This window comes from Sylvia atricapilla, chromosome 9 (assembly GCF_009819655.1).
Source record: "Sylvia atricapilla isolate bSylAtr1 chromosome 9, bSylAtr1.pri, whole genome shotgun sequence".
In the NCBI taxonomy this organism is placed as follows: Eukaryota; Metazoa; Chordata; class Aves; order Passeriformes; family Sylviidae; genus Sylvia; species Sylvia atricapilla.
Genome location: NC_089148.1, coordinates 14932635 through 14955025, shown reverse-complemented (window position 1 = coordinate 14955025; position 22391 = coordinate 14932635). Strand labels below are relative to the sequence as shown.

At 41.2% G+C, this 22391-nt stretch overlaps 1 protein-coding gene across 9 annotated transcripts in view; it reads left to right on the top strand.

The window, feature by feature from the left end:
• ST3GAL3 (ST3 beta-galactoside alpha-2,3-sialyltransferase 3) overlaps positions 1 to 22391 on the top strand; it is a 187025-nt gene that overhangs the window by 106716 nt on the left and 57918 nt on the right. For all 9 annotated transcript variants that reach the window (XM_066325032.1, XM_066325035.1, XM_066325030.1 and 6 more), the window contains 2 exons: positions 9409 to 9503; positions 22093 to 22156. In XM_066325032.1, coding sequence (XP_066181129.1) covers positions 9409 to 9503; positions 22093 to 22156 — 159 coding nt within the window. The remainder of the gene's footprint in view (positions 1 to 9408; positions 9504 to 22092; positions 22157 to 22391) is intronic.

Below are 22391 nucleotides of genomic sequence, written 5' to 3'. Positions count from 1 at the left end.
AATGGAGAACATTTCCACACTCACCATTTTTAAAGTTAGGATGTCCATCTGCTGAATGATGCAAGCCATGGTGTGGATTCCAGCCAAAAAGCATTGTCCAATTTCAAGGTGTTTGGAGAGAACTGTGCTTGCCCAGCATCTCCTGTGCTTGCCCAACACCTCCTACGCTTTCAGTCCCTTGTTTCTGCCACAAATTTTGTTCTAATTTCTAGGTCATGTCTTCCTGTTTTCTCAGAGGAACTGCAGACCTGATTTGATATGGTCATTGCTATGCCAGGTTTTCACATGAAATCCACATTGTGATAACTTTAAAAAAGATATTTTGAAAATAACTGGCAAAAAATTGTAAGAAACATCACAGTGGACTATCTGTATAATTGTCTTTGAGCAACAATTTGTGGTTCGCAAAGAAGATTCACTTCTTGTCTTTGCATTTAATTATCTGCCTGTCTTGTGTGCTGTCGGAAGCTGTCAGATTAATAACTTCTGCAGATTTTTTTCCCTCACTTCTACTGTTTTCCTCTCATTTCCTGTTGGTGTGTGAAAGCAAGCTTGTTCCTTGCCTGCATTTTCATTGGGGAAACCTCTGGATCACCTTAAAGTCACTGCAGAGAGTTTCACTGATGAGAATTGCAACCTGCAAATAGTCAGTAATAATAAGTCAGGGCAGAAATTTCATGCAGTTGAAAAATAATGGTTTCTTTTTATTCCTCCTCAGGTTTCTGAATATTTATTGGTTATTGAGGTTTCATTTCCAACTACAAGTCTAGAAAAATATTTTTTTACTTGCTGTGGGATTTTTTTAACATGAAGGCTGAGATTCTCCCAGGAGTATGATATGAGGAACTGTGTCCCGTAGAACTTTTCAGAATATTGCCCTACATGTAAGAAAATCAGAAGAGCTCACAAGACTTCTGTTAATGCCATGTGTATTTCACAACAGACTAATGTTTTCCATATTGTGTTAATAGGATTTTTTTGTCTAGCTTCTAAAATGGCATTGGTCATTCCAGAAGTGTATGAGCCTTGAAAAAAATTAAAGACTATTTTCACTCAGATCAACCCATCTATTTCAGTTGCAATTACCAAAACACTGACATTTCTTCTACCAGCATCCTCACTCCAGTAAGATTTATGCAGGGAATTTTTGCCCCAAGTGGATTTTTGACCTGGATAAGAGTAACAGGCCAGAGGTAAAGAAACATCAAGCATTCAGAAACTGAATTAATTATGAAATCCAGTCTTCTGTCTATGCAGATACCAAATTGCACAGCCCCTTTCATAAAATGACCAAGCTTCACATCAAGTAATTTGTTTTGTGTTTTCCTGTTTTCATTAGCTTCCATAACAAAGCTGTTCTGGATTTTTTTAAACATAGGTGGCCTTATTTTTGTCTTTAGCTGTTTGTACTAGGATCGAGTCACACTCATTTTGTGCTTAGTTGTTGATTAGTTTCAACAGCTCTTTCCCTTCTGTGCCATGTCTCCTGTGCTGTACATCAAGAGCACTCACATCTGTTCTGTGCTTGGCTGTGCTGAGCAACATGTGCATTTTTGGCTTAGCTGATGGTGAAAGGATCTTTCTCCTGTTCCCTACATGCGTAGCAGTTTCTTTACAGCATTGAGTGTTCCAGGCTCCTTCTCCGGTGACATAATTACTTGTACAAAGGCCACTCAAAATTTTGCTATTCCCTCCAATGATTTGTAACCTAAAGATTGATCTGATACAGTAGGATAACCTCAAGATAGGCATATACATTAAATAATGTGGTTGGAGAAAACGAGATCAGAGGCTTTTGAAATAGAAATGCCATCTGTTGTGCTCCACCATAAGACTGCTGGTGGCTCAGAACAGTTAGACATGGCCAGTGGTGGCAAGAATGAGCAGTGAGTGGCAGTGACAGGGATTAACTTCTCTCTGCAAGAAGGATAAAGAGAACATTAAGTTGGCTTTATAAAAGTAACATCACTTGTAAAGAAAACACAGTAACTGTGTTTAACAGAGTGGTTAATTAGTGTGATGAAAGACAACAGATCCGTGTTGGGAACTGTGCCCATCCTCTGCAGTCTTCTCAAATGTGTTAGATCTTCACCAGAAAAAAAGATTTCCCCAGATACCATGCCTTTTGGGAGTGCAGTGTTGCACAGCAGCAGGCCCTACATGAGTGCTCTCCAGTTGGTGTTCAGGAGAAAGCACAATCCGCTTCCTGTTTCAGCAGAATATTAACAGGAACAGAACTGTACTAAAGTCTGGCCAACTGGCAGAGTTGCTGGCTGGCATCTTTTGTTGGAGCTGACTCTTCTTGGGAGAAGTTTTGGACCTTTCACCTTCCCTCTTCATCTCATTTTTTTGTTTGCACAGAAGGCTTTAGAAACTCAGGCAGTAATCGCAGTCTGCTTTCTCTCACCTTCATCATGTTTCCAAATACCACATAATCTCGTCTATTTGGCTCAGTGTTCCCTCAGAGTTCTTGAACCCCCCACCTGGCTTTTTGTAGGAAGAATGAGCTGTAATTTAATCTTGCATCGTTGACAATAACACATGAGAAACAAGCTATGACATTGAAATGATGTTAGAAGACTGGTTTTTAAACTAACAGAACCTTGTGTTATTGAGAAGTTAGCTTTTCACCCTTGCATAATTGTGTTTTGGAATTAGAGAGTTTTGTGAACAATGACAAATTTTGCATGTTGTCTTATAAGCTGCTCCATGAGGCAGGTCAGGACAAAGTTTCTGCCTGGTCTGAATTTTATAGTTTTGTTGTTTTTTGGGTTTGGTTTTGGTTTTTTTCCCTAAGAGGAAGCCAACCTTTAAACCAAGCTTTTTGTTATTTTTGTGCATGCATGTGTGGTTTTTTTGTATGAAATGTTTGGAGAATCAGTAGGAAAGTGTGAGGATTTCATCAGAGCAGGCAAACTGATTTCTTTTTGTCTTTAATATTTAGTTTATCTCAAAACTTTTCCAGTTCTTATGATTAATTGCATTATATAGGTAAGCTGCTGGGGATACTTTGTTGGACTTTATGCGTGTCAGAACGCAGTGAGCAGGAGGGACTGAGCCAATATTAAATCATTCTTTGATTTTGTGCCTTGGTGGTGCCATAAGCCCAAGACATTAATGACTGCAGAAAGGTTAAACTTTACGTGTCTTCCTGTTAATCACAAAGGTGTGGACTACAAACAGAAAGCACTCTTGGCAGGCAGCAGGCTGGAAAAATACATGTGCTGCTTATCTACAGGGATTGTACTGAAATTTGATTACCATATATGAAGAGAAATACTTAAGAAGTGCAGGGAACCTGAAGGGCAGCTCTTGATTCCCAGCGACAGCAGACTGTAGCTTGGCTACTTGGTCACCTCCTGGCAGTGTTAGCTCAGTGTGAAAGTGGTTGTAGACAAAATAGACCTGTGCAGAACTTCAAAAGATCATCTATTTGCATTTCCCTCTTAAAAGTGGGCACAGCTATCGCTAATTAGTCTTTAATAGATATAAACTTGTTAAAAATAATACAGTCAAATCAGAAACTGCTGTAGTTGATGTGAGTTCTTCAACCCATGCCAGACAGTGGATTTTTAATGTGTAATGATCCCAAGCATAAGAAGCATTTTTTTAATGACTTAGTTTTCTCTGCTGCATTTTAGGACTGGTGTTACTACTTCTCTTTACCAGGGATATAGAGATTCTTTCTCTTTTGCAGCAGCCTTATAATATTTATTGGCTTAACATGTCCTCTTCATTTTTTTAAAAAAACTAAACAAAGTAATTATTTTTCTAGCTTTCCTCAGACATCATGTTTTCTAGACCTTCGGTCTTTTTCACATGAGGCCCAGAATTGGACATGTTCCTTGAGTTGATGCTTTCTGATCTTGAACAAGGTTGAGTATTTAACAGGTTTTACTGCTGTAATAGTTACATTTTTCATTCATGATAGGATGTTTATCTTTCCTGCAAGAGTGTAACAATGTGCTTTGTATGAACTACAGCGCAGAGGATGGGGGCCTTTTAAGATACATCTTGGAGCAGCTGGTCCAGCTCTAAAGAGAGCAGTGAGCAGGCAATGATAAAAGGTCTGCACTGATGAGTTTAAACAACCTCCTAGGTGATGGAGAGCAGAGAGCAAGAAGGCTGAGGATGTTCCAGAGTGCCTCAAAGGTACAGAGCAATCATTCCCAGGGAAGTAGACAGGGATAACTGCTACACAGTCTCTAGGGTTTTAGATCAGTTGATTTTACTGGCCCTTTCCTTTGCTTATGGAATAAGGCCTGTTCAAAGTCATCTTTTTGGAGTGGTGGTGACATTTACTGCAGAGCACTGTTGTAGGGCTGCGTAATTCGGTGGCGTCAGTGTGGGGAGTGGCCAAGCAACCGAGCCCTTTGCAGCCTGAGAGAGACAGCTGCAGACACACTCAAGGGTCTGTAGGCACAAAGAGCATGGGAGAAGATGGGCAGGGATCTCTGGCTCACACTCTTTTGCAAAAGAGTTAGGTGCTCTCAAGTGGCACTGGTAGGGTGCTCTGAACAACTATTCCTCAGTGATAAGTTGTCTTTACCATATTATTTTATTTTAGACTTCTGCAGTTTGTTAAGATCAATTTAATTTTTGGCCTATTCTCTGCTCTTAAAGATATTCTTCTTGCAGCCACCTTTTTTGGGGGGAGCTCATTTGCTGATATAGGAAGAGTAGTATGTTGGTTGTAGGATGGGGTTAATCCTTATTAATGCAGTTTCTTAAATTTTTCAGCTCCTTGAGGAATCTTTGAGCTGCTTGGATTTTTGACAGAGGATTAACGTCAATAAGAAATGTAAAATTGGGATGTCATAAACCCTATTCCTATGCTATCACACCATGCTGCTCCCCAGAGAAGGGAGGCAAGGGAGACAGTATACATCTAGGTCTCAGTAAGGAAAAAGGAAAGGGTTGGTTTAGATTTTCTCCCTCCATAAATGTCTTTGTCAGGGCTAATGATTCAGCACTCAAGGGCTTCAGTTTGTATTTAATTAATAACATTGGTGGGTTTTGTGCCTTCTGTCTAACCATGGATGCTTTTGATCATCAGCAAACAGAAGACAGAAGTCATGCCAGAAAAAATAAATAATTTATTTGTGTGGTTTAAAAAAAGAGAAAGAAGCTGTTCCTGCCCGTTTACAAATGCAACATGCAGGTTTTGCATAGCATTAGGTTCTAGCACTGTTTGGGCTTTTTTTTCTTTCAGCTTTCAGTTTTCTAGCACTACTGATACTCCTTAATTAAAGAATAAACAAAAGTGTAGGTCAGCTTAAAGGAGGATGTTTAAAGAAGGAATACCTGAAATATAAGCTCACAGTGGAGCTCAGCAGCTGCCAGTCTGCCTTTCCTTAGTGTCGTGGCCCCTTAGAAATGTGGTGCCATCATCTCCTTTACTCATTCAGGAACTTCACCTTTTCTTTGTCCCTCCTCATTAAAGCCAAAGACACATGAATCAGCTTATTTATTTTACTTTCTCTAAGATGTAGCTTTTTCTCTTCTACACATTTATATATTAATTGCCTGGAAAGCAGCAGATAAGGAGTAGGGAGCAGATTCTAGTCAAGATTCAATTGTCCCATAGCTACCTTGCATAGCAACTGCAAGATACTTTGGGAAGTTAGTTCTGCTTGTGCTGAGCACCTCAGTGTTCCTCAAAGAGGAGTAGCTGTGAAGAGGTCTCAGTATCAGGAACAAAATGGAATGGCTGAAACACTTGGCTGGGGAGCTTCTGGCAGGCTAGCTCAGCTTCAGAAATGGTGCAGGGTCACAACTCTTCTTGTCAGGGAGGAAAAAACTAGAAATTTAATGTTTTGTCACATAAGCCAGAGTCCCAAGGAACAAATATATATCACATTTTTGTGTGATTATAGATTCCTGTTTAAGAACAGTTTCTGGCAGAACACTCGCTTCCTTTTGCTGTGCATGGTGACAAATTGTTAGAGATTTTATTAATGTCTTTGTGTGAGGAATTCAGACTTGAGAACTGGGAGAGATTTGTTTTGTACCTCACAATTATCATGTCAAGCATTTAGTCCATTTAGATGCCATTTGTGTTTTAGCAGGGTATGCTGTTCAAACTAGAGATTGTAGATGCTTGGCATTTTCTGTCAAATTACACAGGTCATAAGTGTGTGCCACAAGAAGCCAAATTCCTCAATTTTTTGGCTTCTCGTGTGCAGTGAGATTGCATTATTTCTGTTCTGGAATTTGGAGTGGAGAGGAAGTGCTTAAAATTTAAATCTGAAAAATGGAAACTTTCACTTTCTGTGCCATTTTCTGAAGGAGCCCAAACCTGTTTTGTGTCTGGAGCTGTGGTTGCCAGTGAAGCCCACCTGCCTTTAGGCAGCTGTGACAGGCAAAATGCAGCATCCCAAGCTGCTCAGTACACGCAGAGTTTTAACATCATTTGGGAACATTGGCTTTTTCTGTTTGACAAACTCCAATGCATTCCTTGGAATGTATTTTAGGTGCTCTGCTGAGAGCAGTCCCATGGCCTGTTTGAGGCAAATCCTGATATTTCCTGAAGGGCCCTGGAATACGCCAGATGCAATTCAGAGCTGAGACAGAGCAGCCATGCTCCTGGAGAGTCTGGCAGACGGCATTTCCCTGTCACTGCTGGACATCAGTTCTGGCTTGCTCTGATTTATTGAGGTGGCAAAGCACATGAGCTTACAGCATTCATAATTTCTTAATATTTCCAAAACGGAATTACTTTCAAGATTTATGGGAGCAAAATATCTTCTAACTTGCTCCCTTTTTTTCCATATGGATATAATATTTCCTCAAAACTGTTCTTCCTTCTTAAAGGAAGCAAAAGTATGAGTTAGAAGTCCATTTCCCTGGCCCTGTATACAGGAATATTAAATAATCCCAAATAATAGTAGCTAGTCTAAGGCTATTGTGTTCTTTGCTAGAAAAATCCCTATTTATATTGTGTTTACTTGTAGCACATACAATAAAAAGGCCAATGATCATTTCACCGTTTCTTTGGTGCTCTGGTTGTCACATGAAGAAGCAATATCATAGAGCATTAGATCAGTCATGCCTTGAGCTTCAGCTGGTTTTGGGAACTCCCTTGGGGTCCAGGGAGTCTTAAGAGGATCTGACTTCCCTCCTACTTTTATCAGGCACCTTGTAAATGGGAACTTGCACTAGGGAGAGGCACTCCTTACTCCGCATCAGACTAGTGTAAATTGTATTTTCCGGGTTTATTACTTGCAACAGGCCAGTTATTTGCATGTATAAATAACACCACCTTCTGAGTTAGGCCTGAACTTATAGCCTGTACCTTCTTTCTCAAGCAATGCTTTTGAGCAGGTGAACTGAGCTGGCAAAGGTTTTATTTGCACTGCACCTCTTGAATCCCCTGGTTTCTTGAGAAGAGAATAAAACCTGCTCATATATGCATTTTCTGAAGCATCCAGGTTTTTCCTGGAGACTGCATGTCACAGCAGCAAGCAGAGTAGCTTGGTGACCTTACAAAGCAGCCCCAGGGTGCTGGGGAGCCCCAGGCAACGCTGTCATTCCTCCCTGCAGCTGCTGCATGGGCAGAACGGGCACCACTCTGTGGGACCTGGCTTCTGCTGGGTTCAAGGTGTGGCTTGAGAAGAAAGGGCTATGAACATCTATGCTGTAGCCCCTTCAGCTTATAAAAGCTCTTGCATTGCATGACAGTCCTGCAAAGATTCCTCCTGTTGATGTTGGAAGGAGGTGGAGATAAGTCCCTGGCAGCACCCCCAGGGAAACATAATAATTATATTTTGGTGCACCAAGATGGGTGAGAAAACACTGAACTAATTTGTCAGGTTATTGAAGTTTTTAGGATATTTTCAGAGTAAATGTGTTACAGTTAATGCTGTATTGTTCTTTATTTGGTTTTAAATAGGCCTGTGGGGTGTTTTTGCTTAAAAGCTTCAGAAGCTCTAATAAATCTAATAAACCTCCTCCACCTTTTCCCAGATAAAGTTATATATATATGCTTTTGTATTCTCAGCTCTGGAAAAACATTCCTTTCCTTCTAGATCAGCCATGTCATCTGTGCATGTTGCTTTTATGGTTATAAATTATCTTATTAAAGATTGCATGAGTGGATGTGAAGCAGTATGCATGGGTGAATCTGAGTTGTCTTCTTTTGTTAAATTCTCTTGGTCTCCCCTTTTCATAGATTTCTGCATCCGTGATTTACTGGGTATCTCTAATAGGACTCCACTTTGATCAGTTTATAATTTAAATTTCATTCCATCCTTTCCGCAATGTGCTGCTGTTAGAAATTGTTGCTCTGTACCTGGCTGTGGCATAGTGTAGATGAGTTTATCCTAAATCAGGTGGTTCAAGTCCAAAGGTTATCTGATTGCTGTAAGAGTTCCATGGTGAGTACAGGAACAGCCTGAAGGGAGAGCTAAACCCATGGGTTACATCTGTCCTGCTCCCATGTGCAGGTTGGCCCAGCTGGATCTATTTCAGGGGCATGTACCTTGCTCTGTAGTGGACAGGACTCTGACTCTGAACATGTAGTACATTCCTTTTCGTGGTGGGATTGATTTTGATCCAGAACATCTCTGCTACTGTTTTGATATGATTAAATGAACAGATTTCTAATAGTATTAGCATGCTTTCTAGTATACTTGATACACTCAGAAATGGTCCCATATGGAAGTTAATGTTTCTGTATTTGCTAATTGTTTCCTTTTCTCTGGCCAGTGTAATAATCGTTTCTAGAAGAGAAATTTTTACTAGCTGCTGTGTTTGTGTGTTGAGGGTACAATTAGGAGAATGTATTCCCATAATGACATGGTTAAGAAGGACTAGGTCTCTCTTTTGTAAGGGATTCTGGATAGATCACAACTGTTTGGTTTGGCAGGGCCCTCTCTTGAATCATTTATATGTTAATGAATGCAGAAGAAGGCACTGAATTTCTGTTTCCTCTCTCAGTAAACTACAGGCTGCTTCATGATCTCCTGAACTGTTTTCTTTCTTGCCTGTGTGGTGATAGCTGCTGTGTATGTGCACAAGTGAGGCCAAAACAGACTCCTCACATGCTCACACAGACATAAACTGGCTTGGGCTCGCAAAGCTAGAAGTTAAACTGCCTAAACCCTGCTTGCAATTTGCAATTTATTGTAGCTAAATTAATAGCCAGACAGTACTGGGGCAGTTCTAAATTGTTGAGTGGAAGTGATTGCTAAGTTCACAACCTGAGTGATTTAAGTGTCCTTGTGGCACAAATACTGACAGGTTTGTTTCACTGCAGTCATCTTTGGGTAAAAGTAAAATCTTCAACATTAATCTGTTGCCAGTAACAATGTAGAATCAGCACTTAGGTACGGATTCGCTCAACATTCCTGCAGAAGTTTATCCTTCCTAGTTCAGGGGCTAATGTCTTTCTCATTTTGGTTTTCCCAGGTTCTCGAAGCCGGCACCAATGTTCTTGGATGATTCCTTCAGGAAATGGGCACGTATCAGGGACTTTGTACCCCCCTTTGGAATTAAAGGACAAGGTATGAGAAAAATGCAGCTGTTGGAGAAGAAGGTGGTTCTGCAGATGCTTGCCCCATTTTCTTTTCTGTTTTGAAAACTCAGGTGGTCCTTTGGGTTCATTTCCCCTGTTTGAGAGAATTATTGTATATATAGCTCTCAGAAATACAGAAGAGTTTTTTACTTCTGGACCATGGACCTCAGAGGCTGGCCTTAGAGAAGATGGTTTAGTACATGTGCAGAGTCAGTGCAGCAATGGCAATTTAGACCAACAACCACATTCTTGAAGAAGCATTTTGATATTGGCTGACAAGAGGACCTTGTAGCAGCTTCTCTAACAGCAGCAGAGAGTTCAAAACTGGTTTGAAGTAACTTTAAGTAAGTAATTCTCTAAAGAACAGAAAAGATGCTTTGAGCTTGACCACTAACACAGATCTTCATTTTCTTCTCGTAGAATTTTATAGTTGGGCTTCTTATTTACTTATATAACAAGCAGGGAAAGTATGTTCAGATGCTTTGATGATAATTTTAATATGCCCTGTCCTCCAGCTGGAGTGAGGCAGCAGGGGCTGTGTCTCAGGTGTGCTGTAAGAAAGCAGGAGTGGTGGCTGGTGCATGAGATGGGAGCCAGTAGCCCACCCCCAAGATGATCAGTTTTAGAGTGACAAGCTCCTACCTGTCCCACATGTGCTATCACAAGTGGTGGTGGAGCAGAGGGCTTGTGCTCACTGCAGTGATTTGCTGCAGACTGAGGTCCTGTGTATTTAAGAAGTTTTTGTGGCATTGCATCAACTTGGAAGATTTTTTTTTCCACTGACAAACTCAAAATTACAGATAATCCTGTAGGAATTGAAATACCTGGTGGAGAAAGAACTGCAGCTGCAGAAGGCTGGGCTCTGTGTCTCTCCCTGGAAGCAGGTGTGGTAGTTGTCCGAACAATCTCTGATCAAATCAAAGGCTCTACTGACAAATTGCTTTTGGCTTGCATCAGTTCCCTTCTTTGTTTTGTCCATGCCTTGTCCAGTCAGTCTTTTGCAGCTCAATAGGAAGCTAATTACTGTCCTCTAAATCAGCCAGCAGAGTTTGCAGCAAAGAGCTGACAGTGGCAGCACACGTGGGAGGCTGCTGTGACCACAGGAGGGCTTGTCCCCTTCTAACCAGAACACAAGGCGTAGAAAGCTAGGGCAAGGCGCCTGGCTTGGAGGTGGGATTTGCAGGTTACATGTGATGTCAGCTAGACCTAATAAAAATCACTCCATTAAACTGAATCCAAATGGAGAAATACACCAAAAGAGAATGACAGAACGGCTCTGGCAGCCTTCTCTCTGGGTTTGTTGCCAGCTTGTATCGCCACTGCAATGTTATGTAAATCTGGTGTTTTATATTGGATTTCCTCAGTTAAAAAGACAAATGAGAAATTGCCATTATTTAAATGGCTGCGAGCTGAAGCCATGGGACGGAAACTGTTGAATAGGTTATTTTTTTAACACCCTCCTGGGACTGAATTTTGTGCCAAATTTCAGTCTGAAGCAAGTTCTGTGTGTGGGAGGGTTGAATTATAAATCTGTGTAGCCCCGGATTTCTAATGGCCGTGCTGACAGGCTGTGAGCCCTAGCGATGCGAATGGCGCCCTTTCATGTTACACATCACTTGGAATTCTTGCATCAGTCTTTTCTGGCTGTCCCGTGGGATGCATTTGGGCTCAGACGACTGATTGGATGATGGGATCAGCACCTCATTAGAGCTTTCAGTCAGGGCAGTCTAATGATACCCAAACAAATGATCCAGGCAGGCAGTGTGGACCTCAGTGACGTGCTGGTGCAAGGTGAAGGCTCTCAGAGCTGGGATGTACATGGGAAAAGGAGCAGTCGGGGTGGCTGAGAAAGTGTAGAGAGACGTGGCTGTGTTGAAACAGATGGGGTAGGAGCTCTGCTCTGTGTGTTAGGCAGCCCCTTGACTGTCAGCTGGGATTTCCAATGTGCATCACACTGGGAAAGGTGGTTGGTGTTTATAGACACTGACTGCAGCTGAGATGGTAATGGGAAGACCTTGCTGAGAACTGTGGTGATTATCACCTGCTGTTTTTAAGTCACTGTGATCTATTCTAAGTGCAAAATGGCTTTTTGTTTGTTTGGGTCTTTTTGGGTTTGCCAGTTTTGTGTGTGAAGTACAGCTACAGGATTGAACTCGTTTTCAGTAATGCTGCATGTTCCAAGGAACTTCTGGAAACTAATCTCTGGTAGCTTGAAAGTGCTACAGTTATGAAATCAAGGGATTCTTAGCGGTTTGGAAGCTAATCCACCATTTCTGCTTTCTCTTGTTAAAGTTTCTATTCTTACCTAAGTTTGCTTTGCTTTGTCTCTGAAAAAAAAAACTGAATTAAGTCCTTTTTTATCCATCACTTTGTGTTTACTGGTCCAAGAAAGGACAGTTCCAAGATTGCAAGAATGAGTCTTGCAATATTTAGGGGAAAGCAGCTTTTAAAGAGTATTGTCTACTGGGCTGCACTAATTTGGAATAACAAGTCTCTATAAATTACATGTGAAAGAGTAGAAATGGTTCAGAAATTTTCAGGGCAGGACTACTGCTCTTTAAAGGTTATCATATCAAGGAGAGGGCAGTATGCTGATCATTTTGACACAGTCCATCAGAGATTTTCATTTTCTTCAATGAGAATCTGATTGTAAAGACAATTCTACTATCTCCAGATGCCTAAAAGTACTCAGTACAACATAGAAAGTTTAACAGTGTTTCTTTGTGAAAGATTTCTTACTCCTTCACTCCAGTGGTTATTTTCTGATCTGGCCATTAGCCCAAGCAAGGAGGTTTTATGGACTGAGTGCTCCATTCTTGGCAAGAGCATTTGTATGTAGAAGCCCTCAAGGTGAATATGGTCCTGAATATGAAAGTTTTAAGACTTTCCCCTGAATGCTGCTTGTTGTGAAATGGATGACTGTTGAGGTGGGAATACTGCCCATCCCGTGTCAGATGGGAAACTGCTGCTATTGTCCTTTAACAGCCTTAGTGATTATTTGCCTGCTATGAAAGAGGCACAGAATAAGCAGGTGACAGCCCTGCTGCTTTATGAGCAGGGCTTTCTGAGATTGGGCATGCGGTATGAAGTCTTGTGCGAGCTCCTGAACAGTGGTTCTCAGAGTCCTCAACTAGGTATTAGAAATAGATGAAGAGGAACTTAAGAGCAACTGTTGTACCTTTTTCTAACCTGTCTTAAATGGGCGGAATTATAGTATATGTTGTAGTTGTTCACTCCGTTCACCAAGGATTGGTCCTAATTACTTGATCACAGTGCCCAGCAACCTGGGACAAAAGCAGAAGTGAGAGCTGTCATGAGTGTTGGAGCTGATCCAGCAGGTTGAAGATGTTGAATTCATCATAGATGTCTGTAGACCTTGTGGAAACTCTGGCTTCCTCTGTGTGCAGAGAATAGGGGAAATAATAGGTATGAAGAGGTATGATCCTGTTTTGACACAATAAATGGTCACTACTAGTGTCTAGTTTGACCATTTATGTAACAGTGGATCTAGGTTTTGCCCAGTGACTTCTGCAGCTGGCTCTGAATCTGAGATTGTATTTCAGAATCTGGATCAAGAGTTTCTAAATGAGGAATGGCTGTGTTGACAAAGAGACCACTGTCATGTTTGACTGCACTTACTTTTAAAAACTGAGATTGTCTGCCACATCAAACATCTTGCCTTCTACTGTGGGATTTGACAGAGTCTGGAAACGGGATGGGCCACTCTTTAAGTGTTTGGAAATGATGACTCCATCTCTATTAATAAATAAAGAGGTTGTCCTGTGGTTGTGAATGCTGTTGAGCTCATTGTTCAAACAGATTAACTCCCTGTCCCCCACAAAAATAGAGTGGCTATGTCCAGGCTTCCTATCAAGAAAGGTCACTGGCCTGTATTAGCCTGTGAATGCGTGAGAATTGTAGAGGAGGATGTTTGTTGGCCCTGGTGAGCACATCTGGGACTGTGCTAACACTTCAATAGTGTGGACTCGAGTAGGACCATGCAGGCCCGTGCCCTGTTGCCAATTTCTTTACTGGTGTGTTTATAGCCAGAGTGAGGAACACGATGAAATTTGTCAACTCTCACAGTTGTCAAGAAGATCAAACTGTAACAAGAAGTTGGAACTCTAAAAGCTTCAAATGTCAAGAGTTCCTGTGGGGGACAGCTCCAGCTGCCGAGCACCCTCCTGTGTCCCAGGCTATTGTTTTGGCATTAACTAGGATGTTGGAGTGCCTCCCACGTTTCACCATTTGCAAGGGTGTAATTTGCTTGTAGGAATTCTTTCCCAGCACCCACCAAGTCAGTTGCTGCAACTTTTTTCCATGAAGAGCAGAGAGACTGCAGCAGTCTTGGGTTCTTAAATGAGCCACATGGAGGGGGCTTTTTTTAAACCTAAATTGAGATGTCTTCTTTTGGATTTGCACCCTTTTCTAGCAGTGCTTTGATCAATGTAATTATGAAGGTGTGAATATGCCTATGCTGTCCACGTAGTTGCAGAGATTCTCTAGCATGTGCACTGCTCTCAGGGTTAAATTTGTCAATGGATAAGCAATGGAAAAATTGTTTATAGTGTTAGTAAGATTATTAATCCCAGAGGGCCTCCTCCCCGAATTTACCTCTGTAGCTAAAGCAAAAGGAAAGAGTTATTTGGGGAAGGGCAACAAACAAGACCGGAGAAATACCTGACTATTAATAGAATTTCTCAGTACATGTGGTTTGAAGAATATAAAAGGCTTTAATAAGAAAGAGTAGCTAGTATCTGGCATCCTCTCTGTGTAATGAGGATGGGAGAGTTGCTGCAGTTTTTTGTGGGGTTTTTTTATTTTATTTTTTTTTTAAACTTAAGTGAAAACATATGGCACAGCATACACTAAAAAACTAAACAGACATGATCAATGTAATATCTCTTCCATGCATTTAGTCAATAATTGTGTCACTGCTTAGCAGTAACTATAGGTCTTCACTTCCACCTTTGTTCCTCCTCAGCTGTTTGGAGCAGAGAGGCTGCTTTGTTGGCCCTGAATCAGTTTGTCTTTGAAGGTGATAATTATTTCTTAGGGAATGATTCTGTTGTCACCATCTCAGAATTTCCTTCCCATCAATACACTAGTAAGCAATTTCTCCCGAACAGTGATAAGAAAACATTAAGAACATGTTTGAAATGTTACAGTTTTATCAAATGTAGTATGAACTACTGGCCAGGAGACTTTGTATTTTCACTTGATACTGGAAGGATGTCTGGAACTGGTGACACATTCGGTGACAAAAGATTAAGTCTTTGTCCAGACCACCAATGCTAATGGACGTATTGTGCAATGATTAACTGTTCTTGTACTTGGTTTTATTTGGATGTTTTCTTTTGTGTCAGTGCTCCTGGGAAAAGCCATGGTTCAATGCTGCTCAGCAGTTGTTCACTAGTCTCATGGGACAGAGGTCATTCATCTCCAGTGAAAATGTTGAGTTTTCAGGCCTGCTGAAGTTGGCATATCACAATATTATTGGGTGAAAATCTCCTCTCTTTTTATATGTGCTCTTTTCTTACATAGCTTTTTCTTTTACATTGGGTTTCTTGGCATGAGCAATACTTAATCTCTGAGAAAGCATATTCAGTTGGACATGACAATTAAAATTTACAGCTGATTCAAGGGAAAAAAAAATATTAGAAAAGTAGGTATTTTTGAACTTAATCTTCTTGCAGTTTGTAGAGACATGCGGACACCTTGCCCATGTTTGACTTGGTCTGAATGAGGAATTTTATGCTTTAATTCTCCAACTTTATCCTCATTTTGTTAGTGATACTCTGCTATACAGATGATTTTTCTACTATAAACATTCTTTCATTCTTCATGTCTTGTTCCTCTAACAGAAAAGCAGAAGCACAAGCACAAGCATGTATAGCCATTACTTCTGTTCAGAGTAGGTATTAACAAGATTGTTGTTTCTTCCTTGAGTTGGAGGCACGTTTCTGGACTAGATTCCACTAGAATTTTGCATTTGACCAAAATTGGTAATAGTTGCCATTATCATGTGGGAATATAGATATAAAAATGTTGATGTTTCCCCAGGGAATTTAGCTGATTTTATAGCCTAAAGAAATGAAATGAGTGGTTTGAAGGGAACAAAAAGTTGAACGTTTCAGAGAAGAGGTATAGGGTTGACTTTTCATTACTGAATAAAACTCCTGAAGGGAACTTACATTGTGAATTTTGAAGTTAAATGCCTTCTCATTCTTGAGTTCTCATGGTGAAAGTACAACAGAATAGTCCCTTAATTCAATCAAAACTGAGGCTTTGCTGTAGAGTGTGTCTAAAGAATAGTCCTGCTCCTAACTCACTGAGAAGGGAGATACAAACTTCAAGTTTGCAGTTAATTGGATGACTCCATATTGCAGTTCTTCACAGAAGTCTTGAATTGCAATGGAAACATGGATATGGTATTATTTCTCTCCTGAAGAGAAGAACAGATCTTCTCTGGCTGTTGTGTTTTGAAGTGCCACTTATTAATGCCTCTACAAGGATCAGAAGAATTATAAATCACTGTAGCAGTCACTGAGTTTTTTGGCCCTGCAGATATTGCCTGGCTACCTGTGAAGGGTCATCAAAAATGCAGAGCCCTCTGTAACAACTATGTTTATTTTCCTGCTCATCTTTAACTAGCATGCTGTGAATCTTTCAAGGACTGCTATTATTTGGTGTGAATTTGCCTCTTTCTACAGACTTTATTGCTTCCTGTGCATTGAACTCAAGTTTAGATCAAAATCGTTAATGCATGGTTATTGCAAAATGTTGCCCATTTTTTTTGCATAATTGTTTTTTAAATTAATGTTCCAACTTTCCAAGCGCTGGGATTATGTTGGGAACTAAGCTTGTATTCTGAAAAAACAAACTCTTGGTTGTGAAGAAAAGCTTAGGAAAAAAAATCCCCGAAGGCTCCAAAACAACGATGTAAATGAAGAGTCCAAATGTTATGTATTTTATTTATATCTTGTTATAAAAAAAGGCCTTAAGGGCTTTAATGGAGCTTACATTTAATGCATGCCAGGTTCTTCTAAAATTGCTAGGGGGGATACCATGCACATTGAGTCTTTTTTTTTTCTTTTGTTTTGTGTCTAGGCAACGGTATATGCCTCTTGTCTTAATGCCATTAAAAAGCATCAATGGAGATCTTGTGAGGAGTGGCAGTTTTAAGTCTTGTTGTTAGTAAAGTGTATTTCCAGTAAACCACCTAAATTTGGTACAGCTAGTGACCTCAAGAAACCACTCTCTTTATTTACACATGAGTTTTGATCTGGGGACAGATTCCTCAGTTTATAGTTAGCTGTTTTTGAGAGCCAGTTCACATATTTGCAATGCGCTGCTAAATGCTGGAATTCTTCATAGCTGCTTTTTCTTGCCTTGACCTCCTAAAGTTAGCTGATCAATAATAAAAGGAAGTGGTGCAGGGAATTTCAGACACATTGTGACACTTGTTGTAACCACTGGATTCCCAGCTTCACAAAGGTACGATTAATGTTGACTGTCTACAGCCGGACGTGGTGTTTCTGGAAGAGAGAGCAGAAAATGTGGTGAGACTTGGGTCCATGGCCTCGGCTGGGCACCAGGTGACAAATCACAGAATGACTCCGGTTGGAAGGGACCACAGAGGGTCATCTGATCCAACCTCCCTGCTCCAGCAGGGTCATCTCAGATCACACTGCACAGGATTGTGTCCAGATGGTTCTGGGCTATCCCCAATGAGGGAGCTCCCACACCCTCTCTGGACGGCCTGTCCCAGTGCTCGGTCACCTACACATGAAGGAAGTTTTTCCCATTTTCAGGTGAAACTTCCTGGGAAATCAGTTTTTGCCTGTTTCCTCTTGTACCATTGCTTGGCACCACTGAGCAGAGCCCAGTCCATCCCCCTGACACCTCCCTTCAGAGACTGATAGACATTGATGAGTTCCCTCTCAGTTGTCTCTTCCCGAGGCTGAACAGGCCCAGCTCCCTCAGCATTTCCTCATAAGGGAGATGCTCCTGTCCCTTCATCATCTTTGTTGCCCTCCACTGGTCTCAGTCCAGGAACTCCACATTTTCTGTCCTGAGGAGTCCAGAACTGGACACAGCACTCCAGATGCAGCCTCACTAGGGTTAAACAGAGTAGGAGAATCACCTTCCTTGACCTGCTGTAAAGATCATTCCTCAAAAGATGTAAAAACTTTTCTGTTAAAGGTCATTCCTCAGTTCCCATATGAAGCAAGACCATAAGATAAAAAAAAATGCTGAAGGAGGAATTTTATACAGTGCTGAACTTTTGGGTAGTGTATTGAAAAAAGTGTATGCACTGGCTTGTGCTAAGAACTTGTTTATAAATACTGTGATTTGTTTAATCCATAGCATTGGTAGTGTTTAGTTTACTCTCCCCACAAAGCTGACACACACGTGGCATTCTGTTATTGTGGGACAGGAACCCATGTGCAGAGTCTCCTGGCAGACTTTACAGAATGTCAGTCAAGCTCACTCGAGTCAGTCTATTCCCAGAAGCTGGAGCTGATGCCCAGGACCCTGCAGGAATGCTGGCTGGAGAGGTGGTTGCTGGCTCACCACCTGTGGAGATGGGCACTGGGCACAGCTGTCAGGGCAAACACACAGCACTGCAGCAGCACATTGTTCCCTGACCCTGAGGCAGGGTTTTCACACACTGCTGGCAATAGGGGCATGTAGGCTTGCTGGGTTTTGAGGAAGGTGACTGGTATAGACAACTTGAAAAATTACGGCATCTTTCCTTGGCCACTTGAGAGTGCACAAACATCCCAATTTGCCTACTTTCAAGGCAGGCAGAAGGTAGACCCTGCAAGATGGCTGCAGTAAGCCCTGTAGACTGGGAAGGCCTCCCATCTCTTTTTGGTGATACAAGCAAGAAGTTCCTGAATTAGAAACAACAATTTTAAGTGTTGTTGACATTTACAGTGAAGGTCTCCTCCATTCCTTCACATAAATAACAGAGAAAAAGGCTAGAATTGAGATTTAGGGTGGTTCTCACTGTGTGGTCACTGTCTGCCTAATTTCTAACTATTTAGTTTTTCCAAATGTCTGAAAATTTCAGGGTCAACCTGAAGTCAAGATGTACTTGGGTTCAGAGAAATCAAGCAGTACTGAGCTGGTTTTTGAATCTTCTGATGTTATAAGGCAAAGTTGATAGAATATGTCAAGATAATTCAGGATTCTTAGATAAATGTAGTCAACTCCTCCTCTAGATGGGAGAAAAATGTGCAGAGGCTTCTTGCTTTGTTTTTATAGTAAGAGTGCATGCATAGTGGTTGATAGATGAATGGGTTAAATAATCTCCCACTCTCCCCAGTGATCTAAATTCTCCATGACAAGAAAAAAAATATAATAAACAGGCTGTGGCTGCAGGAAACTGCAGTAGATTGCTTGCCCTGCTGATGTGGTCATCTAGACAACTTGGCCTTTCTTTTTGTCCTTGCAAAATTTCTTTCCATCCTTGAATTCCAGGCAGCAGCTGTGCACAAATCCTGTTACTTGAACCAGGAAGGAATTTTTCTTTGTAGTATTTGTTACGTGTACTCACACCCATTATTATCCCTCAGTACATAGAGGTATGAGGCAGACTATACTCATCGCCCTTTAAGTTTCTTACCCTGGAGAGAGTGTGTCTCATCAATTGACTTTACATAATGCACCTGCTTTCCTAGTGCTCAATTTTCTGTAGTCACAGCCTGGAGGTGAGCCCTGCTTTGTTTCCTGGAGGTCACTCATATCTGTGATAGTAGTCTTTGCTTGCCCCAGCTGTATTAGAAGATCCTGCCAGAGGTTCCTTATCATTCCTTACTGCTTTGTGGTCTTGTGCAAAGTTGCAGATCAGCCACAGCAGCATCTGGTGATCCTTCAAACCTTTCCCCAGGATAATGCAGAAAATACAGAAACTCCTTCTGGAGGAGGTCTTGTCTTTCCATCCTAGTGCCAGCATCACGGTGCAAGTGGCCACCTTAGCAACAGTGTAGTAGAATTGCAGCTCAACCAGCAAGATCTAGTGCCTGTCCCCTGCCTCAGCCATTAGCTTTTCCTGGCTTGTAGCTCCTGCTCCTAGCTTTGAAAAAGAGGGCTAGACCAGATGAACTTGGTGCCACCTTAATTCCTGCCATGGTGAGCACTTGGTAGTAAAGTACTTGGTCTGCTATTGAACTTCATTCAGCAGTTTTGAGTAGTAACACTGAGATTTGTGCAACTTCAAACTTTTTGGATGCCATGTATTGTTGGACTGTGGGGCCTGCTGAAGAGCTGTCTCCTATTTGTCCGTTCATAATCTGTTCTGAATGCTCGATACTGTTGTTTGTTTTGGTTTTTGTTTGGGAAGCACCTCCATTCCAAATGCTGCCATATCCACTCCTAAAGTAGTTTTATTTCACTCCTGAGCATTCACTAAGAAGGCATTGCTAATTATCTGGCAGGATGAGTTAACCAGAATAATTTGAATGCATCACTCAACTGTATTCTTTTAATGTTCTTTCTAAAATAGTCCATCGGATGGTCTCCAGGTAGTGCAGGGTGTAACTTGTGGGTGGTAGAGCAAACCTGGCATAACAAAAGCTTGGTAGATGGGAGGTTGCAGCCCTTGACATGCAATCCTTTGATTTCTTCTCTGAGAATGTGGGAAAACAGTGTCAGTAAAGTATGCTGCTGTCCAGCAAAAGCCAAGGTGTGAAACAGGCCAAGGAGAGGACTGTGGCATGGTGCCATTAGAGGTCACAGCAACCTACTGCTGTTACAGCAGATTTAGGGGAATAGCATTCCTGTTGGAGGGGAAGCCTGCTGCCTGTGCATCAGAAGAAATTCTTTGGATGAAAGAAAATTAAACAACACCACTATTTTGTTATCAAAGTTGCTTTTACCCTTATAAATTGCCTCATCCCTTACTCCGCTTTAAGAACTCTGGTGTTCTTAAAGTTATCACACTCCCCAGCTTGTAATGGTTGGCAGGTGCTGCCACGTCAAAAACTTCCCCAAATCTCAAAGAAATTGTCAGAGTTTTTTGTTTATCACCTTCATGTGTCTGGCCAGCTTGTTGTCAGGTTCAAAGCTCTTAAGCACATGGGCTGCCTTGAGTTCCTGTGTTTATCCCAGACGTTTGTCCTGTTGTTGCTGAGGAGGGATACAGTGAAGAACAAAACTCTTTATTTGAAAGAGTTATTTGGAAGGGTCTCCCCTAACTGTGCTGATTGCAGTAATTAGTGTCTGTCAAGAAAGCTGTTCAAGCTCAGTATAAAAAAATCAGTTGTTGGTTTTCTTAATGTTTCTGTATCATTTTTAGTCTTTCCTAAAGAAATGAGACTTGTTTGTTCAATTTGACTGGTGTTTCCTAAGAACTTTTGAACTAGTTGACATATATCAGGCTATATATCAGGGTGTTAGAGTTATTTGCAATCTCCCAAGCAAAGATGGAAGGGGACTAATTGTTCACATTCTTTTTCAGTATAAATGAAGCTCAGAGAAGCCATATTCAAAATTGGCAAAGGGAAGTGATTGAATGTCCATATGGATCAAGGAGGATTCTGAGCTTATGAAATAGAAATCATTTCATGTTACCAGATACAAAGAAGCTGTATCTGACATATGAAATCCCTGATCTGAAAACAGTTAAATAGCTGAAGAGAATTTCAGGGAAATATATCTGTTCACTTTGGTTTTGTTCTCCTCTTAGGCATCTGCTTAAGGCCACAGTTAGAGTCAGGATTTGGAGACGGATGGACTAACTCAGTACTGACATTCTGAAGTACATTTACACTGGTACATTTGTAAATACAGACTAGAGAAAGCCTTGCTGCTTCTTGGCCCTGGTGGGACCATGGTAAAGGAGTCTGAACCTCTCTAGGGGAGAGAGGTGGAAAAATTAGGGACAAATGACAAAATCTAGAGGGAAGCAGACTCCAAAGTTTCCATAGTCGATAGAATTATTTATATGTAGTCATTGTGCTTCTGCAACTTAATGCATTTAATTTGTGTGTGTGCCTATGCTTGCATAACTTACATCGTCTGGTTGCTGCAGCATTCACAGAGCATCAGGGTAGGCTGCGGTTCCATGGGCATTTCTTTACGCAATTGTGATGCTTTAATTGAAGAAAGACAGACCTAAACTGAAAGTAACTCACAGAATAAAAAGCATTGGTTTTAACCTGTTTCTGTTCCTGCATGCAGTTCACCACTCAGCCACATAAAAGGTTTTCTGAAGGCAAGCAGTGGCAGTGATGCTGGCCTTTTCATGTCCGAAGTGTTTGTGAAACTGCCGTCTCAGGGCAGTGGATATGAAATCACTGCTATAAAATGTTGGGTGCTTGTTCCCTGTGACACTCTCCATGCAAGGCAATTACACACTGCATCAGAATTTGGCACATAGCACGTCTTTGCAGGCTGTGTGTGTAAAGGTCATTGTCCAGAGAAAATAGGAATATGCAACTTAGTGTTCATTCCTAATGAGAACCTTTCAGTTCCTTCATGTAACTGCGTCAGATGTTTTGCACCACAATGATTCTCATTTCCATTAGAAGTTAGAACTTGTTCCTAATGTCTTCTTCCTTTTTCCCCAGATAATCTGATCAAAGCCATCCTGTCAGCAACCAAAGATTATCGTCTAACTCCAGCTCTTGACAGGTGAGTCCTTCAGAACAGGAGTAGAAGTGATTCCTTTACATATGTCCTAAATAAATTTTGTTAGACATTTTTTTGCCAGAATTTGCCAATACATTTGGATGTGGATGAGTAAATCAGAAGCTGAAAACTGAGTCCTCTTTATAGTAATCTGTAGACTCTGGAGACCTCTGTTAAGTAAAACATAAGTAAAAAAAAGCATTTAGCGTTTGACTATTTCCTAATCTTTTGTTTCATA